Below are 13515 nucleotides of genomic sequence, written 5' to 3' on the forward strand. Positions count from 1 at the left end.
TGTGAGCAAAGCAATCTCTCGTTAGAAAGCAGCAATCTCAGGTACACCTGGAAGCACGTATGGCTAAAGGCCAGTCAAGACCTCAGAGGCTGCAAATAGGGCATGAAGTGGAATGGAGCTACCCCTAGCTTGTACTGTGCTCGTTACTGGCTCTCTCCTTTGCAACTACATACGGTCTTCTACATACAACTTAGAAGACTTGTCAAACATGGAAACTGATCTTTCACACAAAGGAAAACTGAGCTGAGGACACAGCTCGATAGTAGACCACCCACCTGCACGCATCATGCTCAGGACTTGGATTTGATCCCTCGCTCCTAAGGAAAAAGTAAGCACACAACAAAACCAGGACCAGCCTCTGCCTCCTAATGCTGGGATTGGAGGCATGGGCCACCACGCCTGGCAAAAGCTCCATTGTTTAACTACTTAAAGTACTTGCTACCAACGTCAATCTCAAGACCAACACAAGCATTTTTTGACCCCCAGTTGTTATATGTGAAAGCACAAGACAGTATGGCTGATGAATTTTATAATAGAAAGGTAAGTTTCTATTTGTGTACATATAAACTCAAACAGATTATAAATAAAATTCCTTCATGCAACTGTCATGAAAAAGTTAATTAGGAACAAATACTTTCTATTGATTTTTAAGGGATTATTTTAAAATTCACAGAAAGCAGAGAATAAATTTACCTTATTTTCTTCAAGAAATTTCAATTTGACAGATACATCACTGCGCATTTTATCATATTTTTCCTTATGTATTTGGAAAAGATGCTGTGACTGCTCAATTTTTGGCAGAGTGTTTGCATCACGTGGTCCAAGATTCAGTTCTTCCAAATCAGTGCGATAAGCATCATATTCAATTCTGAAAAAGAAGAAAGTAAATGATGCATACCAGAAAACACTGAGATGGGCTAGAAAACAACACTCAGTCTCACATTAATAGTAATAAGTAAGATACACACACAGTCTATACTTGATGTGTCTGAAAGCATCACTTCTCTAAAAGTAAACAGCTATTAAATACAAAAGCAGTTGGGGACCTCAGTACTAGAGTGCTTCTTTAGAACATGTGAGACCCTGATTTTGTTCTGCAGCACTGTAAAATACATGCATACATACATGTGTAAGTGAATATACAGTGAATATACAATACATGCACACACATGCATCAGGATAGGGAGGAGCTGCTTCTTAATCTCGTGAACTATTTGTCCACAAATGCAGTATTAATGACAGGATATTCAACATTTAGTAATCACTTAAATTAAAAAACAAAACAACAGTGTCACCTCAACAGACATCAAATCAAGTTCAAAAGTAGTTATCAATCCTTAATGTGAACTGGTTAACATTGAAGAGACAAAGCTGGTAAGGCCAGCCCACTTTAGAATGCCCTAGTGAAACTAGTAAGAGATGTCACACTGAGGGTTACTTACCAATGCATGTCATACATGCACTTTAACAGGTTCTAATAGCTATATTTAAATAATATTAATTTATTTTTACCCAGCACACTGAAAATACTATTGCTATAACGTGTAAGAATGTAGACAATTACTAATAAGCTACTTTACAACTGAGTCTTGAGTGTATTTTAGTATCATACTCTAATTCACGTTGGCCACATTTCAGTGTTTAACGGGCACATGTGATAATACAATGCTAGATGGATTTTATTTGTTGTTGTCACAGTGACAATAACATCTCCTATAGAGCACTATGGCCTGATTCTGTGAGATGCTTTTCCTTAATGCTTCTAAAATAGTCTCCCCATCAGCTTCAGTCCATTATCTCACAGCTGCAGCACAGTACTTCTGTCAGAATCCCAATGGAAGTACAATACTGCTGTGGTAAGTTGTGACTTGCCCAGCTGCCTGAAGTATTCAGTGCTCAAGTGAAAAGAAGCAAGCAAGCTGTAATTTAGTCAAAAAAAAAAAAAAAAAAAAAAAAAAAAATCAGAATCACAAAGTTTGTGCCCTACAACTAAAGTCTTTCCTCAGATATCAACAGGGTAATCCACATCTCCCGGTCCAAGAATAAAGATTACCTTAAGTAATAAACTATATTGTACACCTAACTTGAGAAAGAGTATGCCGGTCTCTCAAAGTCAGCCCAGTTTGCTTATTTATTTTTGGGCTTTTAAGACATAGTCTCACTGTGTAGCTCTGGCTGTCTTGGAACTTACTATGTAATTCAGGCTGGCCTTGAACTCACAGAGACACTGCTTGGGGGAAATGAATTAATGTACAATATATACATATGTATGATGTACTAAATAATTTTATGTGCAGGAAGAACGTGTACAAGAGGTAGTTCAAATAGAATTATTAGCTTTTGGTGTTGATGGTAGGAGATTAGACCTTTCCGGCCTCTGCCTCCCAAGTGCTGGGATTAAAGGCACGAGCTACTACACCCAGCCCAAACCCAGTTTGCTTGCTTGTTTGTTTTTGTTTTTGTTTTTTTTTTTTTTTTTTTTTTTTATTTTTCTCAAGATAGGCGTTCCTGGCTGTCCTGGAACTCATTCCATAAACCGTGCTGGCCTCGAAGTCAGCTGTCTGTCTCTACCTCCAAGGTTTAAAGGCATGTGCTACCAGGCTCAGAGTTCAAGCCCAGTTTATTTTTAACTTGTACAAATTTAACAAACTATATCTTTCTGGGCTGGTAAAGATCATTTGTTCATTCACTAATACATTGATCCGAGTGACAGTTATCAAGTCAGCACCCTGTGTTTCAGGTGAGCTGATGAGTTTATCCTCAAGAAGCTGGTACCCAATTATAAGAAAATGGCATAGTGCAAATTACCATTACAGACCAGGGGACTCACTAGACATTTGAGAAAGCATTTCTGAGAACAAAAGCTGACATAATTAAAATTGGAAAGATGTTAGATTGATGAAATTGGTAGAGCATCCCAAAAAAGAACAGTGTGGGCACTGGCAGATATTTGTGAATTAATTCAGTTATTATAATCCAAAATTAGTGCACAGTAATGGGAGAAATTCAGTCAAGACAGTAGGCAGCCCATGGTCCCTGATAAACAGTTCAGATATAAGCCAGCAAGAACAAGTAGTAAAAAGCCACTGAAGAACTATGATTTGACCTGATCCCATTGTTCAGGGTGGAAGCTGACTCTCTACTAGTAAGGAGGGGGACATGGACTCCCGTAGACTAAGAAAATGGGTCAGACCCAAGACTATGGGCATTAAGAAATGAGTCTCGAGACTAGAATGAAGACAATGGAGATTAAGACAGAAACTTGTTAACAAGTTAGTTAAACTTGGGCTTAGAGGTCAAACTACCTTTCTCTTGTTCTCATGCCTTCAGTTAGTATGACATTTTTGTATGTGTGTGTTCCCATTTTTCATCTATGACGGGAAACAATAACACAAAATTTTATACACATATGTATTATATGACATTGGACAATAATTAAAACCTTTAAAATGCTTAGTATTAGGAAAGGTACAGGTAAAAGCAAGCATACAAACAAAAAAGTAGAACCAAACTTAAACTAGAGGGATGTGGCGATCACTCTTCAAATAAATCTCAGCAGCACTTTCTAAAAACAGTAATGATTAACTGAAATATAAGCAAAGTTACAGTATTGACTGTGTATTCTTTCACACTCATTTTGTAGATGGCATCAAAGCAAAACTTCCCAGCAACACCTTTCTAAGAGCACTCACTACCACCCAGGGAAGGGCACCCAGCCTTCCCGAAAGCAACTTTCACTTCAAGATTGCCAGCCTCAGCCTGTTGCTCTGTGGAGAACAGGTATCCACATCTGAAAAGCCTTGATCACACTGGCTGCCTTCCTGGTGCTGCTGTAGAGAAACGCTGAATGGGATGTTACCAGAGGGCCAGGAAGTACTTGTACACAATGCATAACAGGCGTTAACAGACCACCCAGCATGTGGATGACCCTTGCTCTAAGAGTCAATAAATTCTGGTTTTGACAAAGAAAACTCTACTACTTAAAACTTTGTAGTTTGATCTCCTCTTCAATAGTATTCCTTGGAAGTCACTGTCTCAGTTTGAATCCTCAGCTAATTGATAAACAGAAATCAAACTCCAAGCTAAACCTAGAGAATACACTAGTGTAATTTGAATAAAAAGGGATGATTATAGGATGACCTTCATTGGTTTCTCAAGCACACAAAGGAGGCTGTCTGAAGGTTTCCTTTAAGTAACTATCCAAAGGTTCCAAATATGCCAGTATACTGAATATACCAAGATCTGATTCAGGTTCTCATTATAATATGTAAAAACTGTTTGAGAGACAGGAAAAATTTTATGCTTTTAAAAATTACATTATTTTGTTTTGTTGTACTAGGAATTAAACTGATGGCCTGGAGAGTGCTTGGTGAGACATGGTATCTGAACTACACTTTCAGGCCAAAGTTTTAGCTTAAAAGAGAAAGCCAAATAGGCATTTGAAACCACAGGTAAGCAAACCTTCAAGCTCTGTGGACTGACTTTACTCCTCCATAAATCAAATGTAAGTGTTTGTTGTACTGAGTTGTGCATGGGGGCACCTGCCCGCAACCCCAGCATTTGGGAGGTAGACAGGTGAAACAAGAAAATCTTATTTCCATAAGAACTAGAAAAACTGAAAAGATTGAAAATCAGCTTAAAATGATTAAAGAAAGAAGATTTTGCACTGTGAATGATTGTGATAGATAATTTAGCAAAAACTAACACAGAAGTTAGACAAATGAAACATTTATATATATATAATGAATCCTTTGAAAAATTATAATGTCTATAAAAGGACTTAAACAGACTGGAAAATCAATTGCTGTAGATGTTGTTGAAGAGAGTTCCATTAAAAGATATCTTACTGATAAACAGTTTCAATGTTAGTGAAGGATATTCTACAGGTAGACTGCTTCCAATTATTTTTTTTTCACCATCTGATTTTATGATGTTAATAAATTAAGTTTTATGCTCAAAAATTAAGTTTTCCACATATTTGGATTTTGACCTGTGTGAAGCATAGACAATACATACATAAGGATGATCACCCAACTGCAAAATGGTGAGGTGCTTTGGAGTTCTCACAAACACTGTCATTAAGCTAGGGCAGGAGGTGGAAAGGTCAAGTTCTGTTCCTACAAGGTAAAACTTAGCACCAACTTCAACCATGCTCTGAAAAGGTAACAGCAAGTCAGCATCCCAAGTACTTGAAGAACACTACCATAAAATTGGGCTGATAATAAATAATAGCATCAGGACGCACAGGGAAAAACCTAGATATGAAATCAAAAGTTGAAAATGTCATTATGATCATGGTACTTGTTAAAGAATTTTTTTTTACATATTTAAAAGTATTTATTACTATACATTTTGTTCACTTAACAATATCATGACAGGGATATATGTTTAAAGTAGTCCATTTGGAAGATCTGTATTGCAAACAACTACTGAAGTAAAGGGAAATATTTATGCAAAAGGTCAAATGTGAAATCATTTGATGGAGTTTGAATCTGGATAACTGAAAAATTCGCAATTGGTACCGTGGAAGCAGTGTGACTGCTCAGTGGGATGCACCAATAATGCAGTTACAGGTTCACATTAGGTAGGTTCCAGAGTGTCTACTAGGTAGCACATGGGAAGCTAAGATTGAGAGCCCCTCTACTCCTCACTGCTTAGCAAATAGGGTTGAGGTGTTATGACTAAGACTCAAGCGGACATTCTCCCGCAGTATTCAGGGCCTTTTGGAAATGACTTCTGGAGAAGGGGCAACCCTGGGTGCTAGGGTACCCGACCCATGTACTAATTACATGATTATCTAGCTTTGGTTCTTGCCTATCTTAAAAACCTTGCTCTTCCACTTTGTTATTTCTGAGGACTAACCTCTAACCTTCCAATGCATTCTTTTTTGGAAGTCAGAGAACAGTACTCTGTGGATACAGCTGTCTCCTTCCACTGTTACATGGTCTCGGTACTGAACCAACCAACACAAGGCTTATATAACCTTATATAACAAACACCTTTGACCACTGAACCATCTAGCCATCTTTTTTTTTTTTTTTTTTGCTAGTACATTCTTTATCTTCCCATATTGGACAGTGGGTTTCTCTTGTTTGCAACCAAAAACCTTAAATACAAATCATCTGTAAAATGGACAATATAGAGAAAGTTGATACCCACCTGGCATTTTCATACTGTTTTACAGTCATTAGTGTATCTTCAATTGTTTTATTCACCAAGGTGTTCACACTAGCAATGAAAAAATTAATGGCCCCAAGAAGAGTCTCTCCATTTTTAGCCAGCAGCTTCTGGGTATCTGCATTATAGCCAAATTCTTCCTAAAACAAAGATGAAATCTTCACTAGTCCACTAAAAAGATCAGTGGACATGACTTTGAAATTGTAACCATATTACCAATGGGGAAAACATCTGACTCAGAAATCTAGTAACAGAAAGTTATACTTTTTCTGCTATCTTTAAATTTTTAAGAATATAAACCATAGCTGTTATATAATTTCAAAAAAGGTTAGTAAACCAAAATTATCATTAGCCCAGACACACAGCTAAATCTAAATAATTTTAAAAGCTAAATTATTTTGTACTATAAGGAATATTTTTGTTTCTACATTTTGTTTCTATTACACTATAAGCACAGCTGTTCAGGAAAATACAGCAGCTTATTAATCAGAGACGTTAGAACTTTCAGGACCAAATTAGGTAACAATTGGTTAAAACTTTCAGACATAAAATAGACTGCATTCTTTTGTGTGCTTTGATTGAATCCCCTCAAAGTATAAATATAGACAGGCCACATTTCTTTGTAAACTCCGGGACCAGGTGCCTTTCAGGCTCAGGACTATCTGGGTACACAGCTGAGGGAGATTCACTCAACACCAGCTTCAGTTCATTCTAATAAACTATATTTCAGACAGTTCTTTCATATGTGGCAAGAACACTCTCCGCATGCTCAGCAGGCTAAGCTTCCCAGTCAAAGCGGATTGATTACTCAAGAGCACATCTGACCAAATAAAGTCATCCTATTTTACTGTAAGTTGTATCATTCAACTTGAATTCTCCAGTCTGTTACAAAACACTTTAATTTTGGCTATTAAAAAAAAAAAAAGAATATGAAGTTAACTAGAAGATGAAAATTTACACAGTTATAATTATACTTCCAGATGATAAATTACTTAATAATTCAGTAAGTATTAGGAGAGTAAAATTACATTATGTTAAAAAAAAAAAAGCTTTTCAATCTAAGACAGGTTCATGAAGTTTATAACCACACTCAGTCTTCTAAATTGTGTAGACTGGCTGCAAATGTAGGAATGTGTAAAAAGATTGCACACTTGTTACCATAACACTCAAGTGTCTGACAAAACAGAAGTATCACAAGTTCATGCAATTGGAGCTATTATAGGGAAAAACATTTTCTTAAAAAAAGTGTCAATCCATGGGGAGGCAATCAATCCTTCTACCATCACTGCAACGGAATGTAAGACAACAGGATGTTTCTGACATTTTCTGCAAACTAAATTATGTATGGAGTATAAATAAATGGTTGGTGCTTATAAACAGTATGAGATACAACACTTTAACTTTTAGAAAATGTTAAAATATTATAATTGAGTGTGCTTTGACATTCATTAAGGGGTAAAAGCCAAAATTAAAAAAAAAATTAGCAAACAAGAAGAATACTATAAAAACTAGATTGATAGCTGGGAATGATGGTGCACACCTTTAATCTCAGCTCTTGGGAGGCAGAGAAGTTGGATCTCTATGAATTTCTGTCCAGCCTGGTTTGCAGAGCTACATCTAGGCCAGTCAGGGCTACTCAGAGAAACCTTGTCGTGAAAAAAAAACAAAACAAAAACTACATTTACATTAACATAATAGCTAACAAAAACTAAGGAGCCCTTCTTACTGTATAACAGAGCACAGGACAACACTAACAGACATGCTAACATGGATAGTGGACATGGGCATGGAGAGGGTGTGGGTTGATGGACATATTGGTGGGCAAGGATGTGGGGACAAGAACAATGAAGGTAGAGAAGGTACACACAGCTTCAATTCTACACAAAGAACTACGGACAACTAAGGAATACCGAGAGAGGGAGGAATAGTCTCCCTCAGGAAAAGCGTCCCAATTACCTAAAACCAAATGGCCTGTCCCCAAAACATACACGCAAGTAACATTATACAGATAGAGCAGACTATATTTAGAAACGAACACACACACACACACACACACACACACAAATGAAAACCGAGTCCATGAACTTGAAAAAAGATCAAGAAAGGATATATATATATATATATATGGGACAATTTGGAAGGAGAAAAGGCCAAAGTAATACAATTATATTACAATCTCAAAAATTAAGAGGCAAAAAAAAAAAAAAAAAAAAAAAAAAAAAAAAAAATGAAGAAGCGAGACTAATGCAACAGAATAGAGGCCACGCATCCAACAGAAAGCAAATCCCCTTGTCTAAGGGATCGTCCAAAATAGAATTTCTGTGTCTATTACTGTAACATATCAATATCTGTTTCTTATACAAGTTTCTACTTCTTCATGTTAGATGTCTGTAGTATGAAGGAATTTTATCTTTTGCTCTAGGCAAAATAAACAGCCAGACATGAAGTGTCACAAGATAATAAAAGAAATTCTCAAGAATGTTTTACAGGGTTTGGGATGCAGTAGAGTGAATGCCTAGCATGCACCATCGCTGGGTCTGAGCTCCAGCAGCACATAAATAGAGCACGGTGTACATACATGCAAATTCCAACATTCAGAAAGCAGAGGCAGGAGGATCAGAAATTCAAAGGCATCCTTGGTTGTATAGGAAGTTAAGCGCTAGCCTGGGCTAGAGACTTTGTCTTAAAACAAAACAAAACAAATGTTCGGTTCAATTATTTGTGGAAATAAACACTAAAAATAAGACTTTCATTCTAAAAGTCTGTCTTGGAAATGTTAAGCTTATATTCTGAGTTGCACCCCAGCCCTAAATCTAATGTATTTATTTTAATTTAGTAAATGTATACCACAAGTCCACTCAAAAAAGTGATCAACATATTTCAAGACTAGAAAGAGGTTTTCACAGTAAGTGCCTAACTTACTTTTTAATCCCACCTGTGATGGTTTGAAAGTAAATGCCCTCTTAGGGGGTGGCATTATTAAGAGGTATGACCTTGTTGAAGTAGGTGTGGCCTTGGCAGAGGAAGTGTGTCACTGTGGGGGTGGGCTCTGAGGTCTCTTTTGCTCAAGCTTCAATGTAACCCTCAGTGCAGTTCCTGTTGCCTAAAAAGATATAGGACTCTCAACTACTTTCCCAGTACTTTGTCTGGCCTGTACAACAGCATGATGTCTGCCTACATGCCACCACGACCCACATGATGATAATGAACCGCAAATAAATGTTTTCCTTTGTAAGAGTTGCTGTGGTCATGGTGTCTCTTCACAGCAATAGAAACCCTAACTAAGATACCATCAAAGAATCATACATCATATATAGTTCTGATTTTTTGTAGGCTTGGGCAGGCTGGTATTCTTTTTTTTTTTTTTTTTTTTTTTCCCTTCTTACTCTCTAGAACCTCCAGCTTACTCTCTAGAACCTCCAGGTGCAAACAGACCATTACATTGACAGAGTCATATGGGTCTTCTTAAAGATTGTATGACATCTTAAGAATGCCTCAAAATCCATTTACATTGGGGTTTGGGTTATAGACAATGCCATTGGGTTCAATGTCCAACCCAAACAAACACAACAATGACAATTTTACTAAGAGTTTAGCAAATCACAAATGGAAAAATTACCTCTCAGAATACTTCTATTAGCACCCTCACACCCACAATCCCTAAGAGTTACTTTAAATAATCTTACGTGGAGTTCTAGAGACTTCAAACTCAGGTCAGCAAATGCATCTCCAAGCTGCTTTTGGGTATGCACCATTTGGAAGAGCTGTGTCGCCAACGTCTGAGCCAGTTTCAGAATGTTTTCATATTTTTTCTTGTTATCTCTTAATATATCAATCTGAGCTTCAAGTTCAAGGTCCACAGTTCTTGAGCCACGGCCTAGTTTCTCAGATATAATTTGCCGGGTACACTAAAAGTAGAAAGATGGACTTTGTTTAGTAAGAAAAAGAGAACAATAGAATAATACAGCAGTGCAAAGTAATACACTACATTGCATGTACCAGTTCTACACCTCGAGTGAGCTAGCTAGCAAGGTGAATACTATTCCACTTCCCAGGCCTGTCTAAAAACTATTACTAAGCTAAAGAAGTTTTGACATACACCTAGCTAGCTTATATATTGCCAAATGACTACCCACATAATCTTATTTCAAGTTTACTATACTTGGATAAAGTATTTAAGGCAACAGGGATACCTCACAGTTTCACAGAACAGCATGATTGTAAACAGAAAACAAAGACTGCCAAGATGTTACTCTCTTATTGCTTTTCTATCTTCACCTTAAATAATTGGTGTGGTGGGGGGCGGACAGGAAGACAGGGGAGAGAGATTAGAAATTCCTCAAGTTCAGCATAGTATTAAACTGTTACTCTATCTCAGAAACATATACTTTTAAAAAGTATAACTAATTTTAGAGAACAAAAAAGTAAGTTTTCTAGTAATAATTTTTACACAAATAAAAATTATATTTCATCAAAGAATAACTGTGTAAGGTGCTTATGTATTCTTCATCATTAAAAATAAAAAAAAAAAAAAATCCTAAAAAGTAACAAAAACCCAGATGTGGTGGCACCCTGGAAACCTAGCAGATCAAAGTTCAAGGCTGGTCTAGCATACATGTGACCCTATTGTAAACAAATAATACAAATGAGCAAATAAAACACCCCAAGACAACAGCAGCAGCAGCAGCAAGGTGGTAGTAAATAAGTCCTATAACTTTAAACTATGATGTTTATTACATCTTCCAAGGTTACAGGATGTGGTGAGTAGGGGAAGACTGAGTGAATGTGTGTACAGACATGTCAAGGACCCCTGGAAAAATGGCAAAGTCTGTTCTCCCGGAGAGGGGCTCAGAGGATGACAAATCCTTCCCCTCTGGTCTGTGTGCGGATCTTGATAGTATGTGCAGAAAATGTCCCCACAGATTTCCCACTCTCAATGTTCACAGCCTAAAAACTGCTCCCTTACAGAGACTGTTCCTAATGTGATTAGCTAGCTACACCAGTTTGCTGTGGAAAATTATTTTAAGACGTATCACATTTGTTTATGCTGTAGATCGGTTGTTTTAATGATGCAAAGATGAGTTACATTGCATCTGTTTAACTCGGTGAAGCTGTGTTACTGTGCCTGTCTAAAACACCTGATTGGTCTAATGTAGAACTGGATGGCCAATAGCCAAGCAGGAGAAAAGATAGGCAGGACTGGCAGGCAGGAGAAATCTGGGGAAGAGAAGAAAGGAAAAAAGGAGAAGCAAAAGAACAAGGAAAGGGGCCAGCCACCCAGCTCCACAGCCAGCCACGGAGTAAGTGTGAAGGCCAGATATACAGAAGTAAGAAAAAGAAAAGGCCCAGAGGCAAAAGGTGGATGGGATCATTTAAGAAAGGCCAGCTAAAACTAAGCCTAGCTAAGGCCATGCATTTGTAAGAAATAATATTGATTTGGGAACTGGGTGGTGGGCCCCCAAAGAGTAAGAAAAGTAAAAAGAACTACACCAGTATCCTTGGTCTAGCTCGATACCATAAGTCCTGCCTCCTTGCTTATTGGTAGGCAATAACCCAGCCTCATTGTTCAATTCTATATAATGAATGTGCTTCTAGGGTGCTGAAGTTCCTTCATCAGAGAGCCCAGTCCACCCCATCTCAGCTTTTCTGTGTACCTGTATGTTTGTCTTTTCTTTATTCTCTTAAGGTCACAGCCACATAAAATTTCCAGAGCCATGACAAAGGATGAGACAACAGGATTAACAGCAAGTAAAGGTGCTTACTGCCGAGCCAGGTGATGAGTGTCTAGGATTCCTGACAGACTGAGAGAACCAACTCCAGCAAGTTGTTCTCTGACCACCACAGGTGCACTATGGCTTGAACACACACACACACACACACACACACACCCAGGTGATGAGTCTCTAGGATTCCTGGCAGACTGAGAGAACCAACTCCAGCAAGTTGTTCTCTGACCACCACAGGTGCACTATGGCTTGAACACACACACACACACACACACACACACACACACACACACACACACACACACCAGGTGATGAGTCTCTAGGATTCCTGGCAGACTGAGAGAACCAACTCCACCAAGTTGTTCTCTGACCACCACAGGTGCACTATGGCTTGAACACACACACACACACACACACACACACACACACAAAAAAACCATTCTAGGAGATGAAAATCGAAATGGAAACGTTAATTGGAGACACTGATTTTAAGGAGAAAAACACTGACAAAATATGCATGTGAAACTGTAACAAGACAAAGAGATGGTACTCTTTCCCAGAATTCCTCTATTAGAGACTTTCACTTCATTTGCAAGCCAAAGCATACTGCCTTCTACTGCAACCAGACACAGAAATCTGTTGAGAGGCAAGAAGCCAGAATTCATTGACCAGGTTTATAGATGGCACAAAATGAATATTCTACAGTGCAAGTGACCATTTTACACACACACACACACACACACACACACACACAATGTTCACAAGCAGGTGCTTGGGTCAAGATATAATAAAGAAATGCTTTTTATTTCCCACAAATAAAGCAGTAGAAAAAAAAGTATTGATTATGAAGCAAACTGAGATAAGTTTAGACACATTAAATAAACTCTGAAACTGAACTTACAGCACCTACATGAGGTAACTATACATTTTTAAGGAAAATCTAAATAATCAAAAGTGAAAGTACTAGAGGGTACCTACAGCTCTGTAAAGAAGGTAGACAGTTGTTACCCATCCCTCCCTCCGGGGAACTCAAGCAGTTTCTGACATAATCCCTGAAACACTCTGAAGTTAAAATGCAAAACTCGGATACACTACATGGCAAGTTCACAAAGAGAAATCTAACTTCTCTACCTTTCCTTAAAATACTTGAAAATGGAAACTAAACAATAAAAGGGGCAAAGTTTTCCATCTAAAGAAATCATTTAGTCAAGGTGTGGTAGTGCACACCTTAACTTCCAGCTCTATGAGGGAGAGGCAGGCAGAACTCTGAATCTGAGATCAGCTGATCTGTCTACATAGCAAGTCCCAAGCTACCTACCAAGATCTTGTTCTTCCCACCCCCCCCCCCCAAAAAAATCATTTAGGAGATAACGGCTCCCAAATAAGCTAACTTGCTAAAGAGCCAGAAAGTTTAACAGCAAAAACAAAACACTGATCTATGTAGATCTCCTAATTGAGGAAGGTGAAGGAAACGAAATGATATGCAATAGTACACAGCACACCATGAGGCACCATCCTCCTCACGAACGGACAAGATAGTCCGAGCACTCTGATTATTTAAATAACACAAAGAGCTTTGCTGTGGTGGCAAAAACAAACATTTAAATACAAG

At 37.9% G+C, this 13515-nt stretch overlaps 1 protein-coding gene across 3 annotated transcripts in view; it reads right to left on the minus strand.

Annotated features, from left to right (window-relative positions):
- The window catches only part of Arfip1 (ADP ribosylation factor interacting protein 1), a 77195-nt gene that overhangs the window by 16396 nt on the left and 47284 nt on the right, over positions 1-13515 (minus strand). For all 3 annotated transcript variants that reach the window (XM_051198747.1, XM_051198748.1, XM_051198746.1), the window contains 3 exons: positions 9864-10085; positions 6160-6317; positions 694-868 (listed from right to left, as the gene is read on the minus strand). In XM_051198747.1, coding sequence (XP_051054704.1) covers positions 694-868; positions 6160-6317; positions 9864-10085 — 555 coding nt within the window. The remainder of the gene's footprint in view (positions 1-693; positions 869-6159; positions 6318-9863; positions 10086-13515) is intronic.

The sequence above is a fragment of the Phodopus roborovskii genome, unplaced genomic scaffold, assembly GCF_943737965.1.
Source record: "Phodopus roborovskii unplaced genomic scaffold, PHOROB, whole genome shotgun sequence".
Taxonomy (NCBI): domain Eukaryota; kingdom Metazoa; phylum Chordata; class Mammalia; order Rodentia; family Cricetidae; genus Phodopus; species Phodopus roborovskii.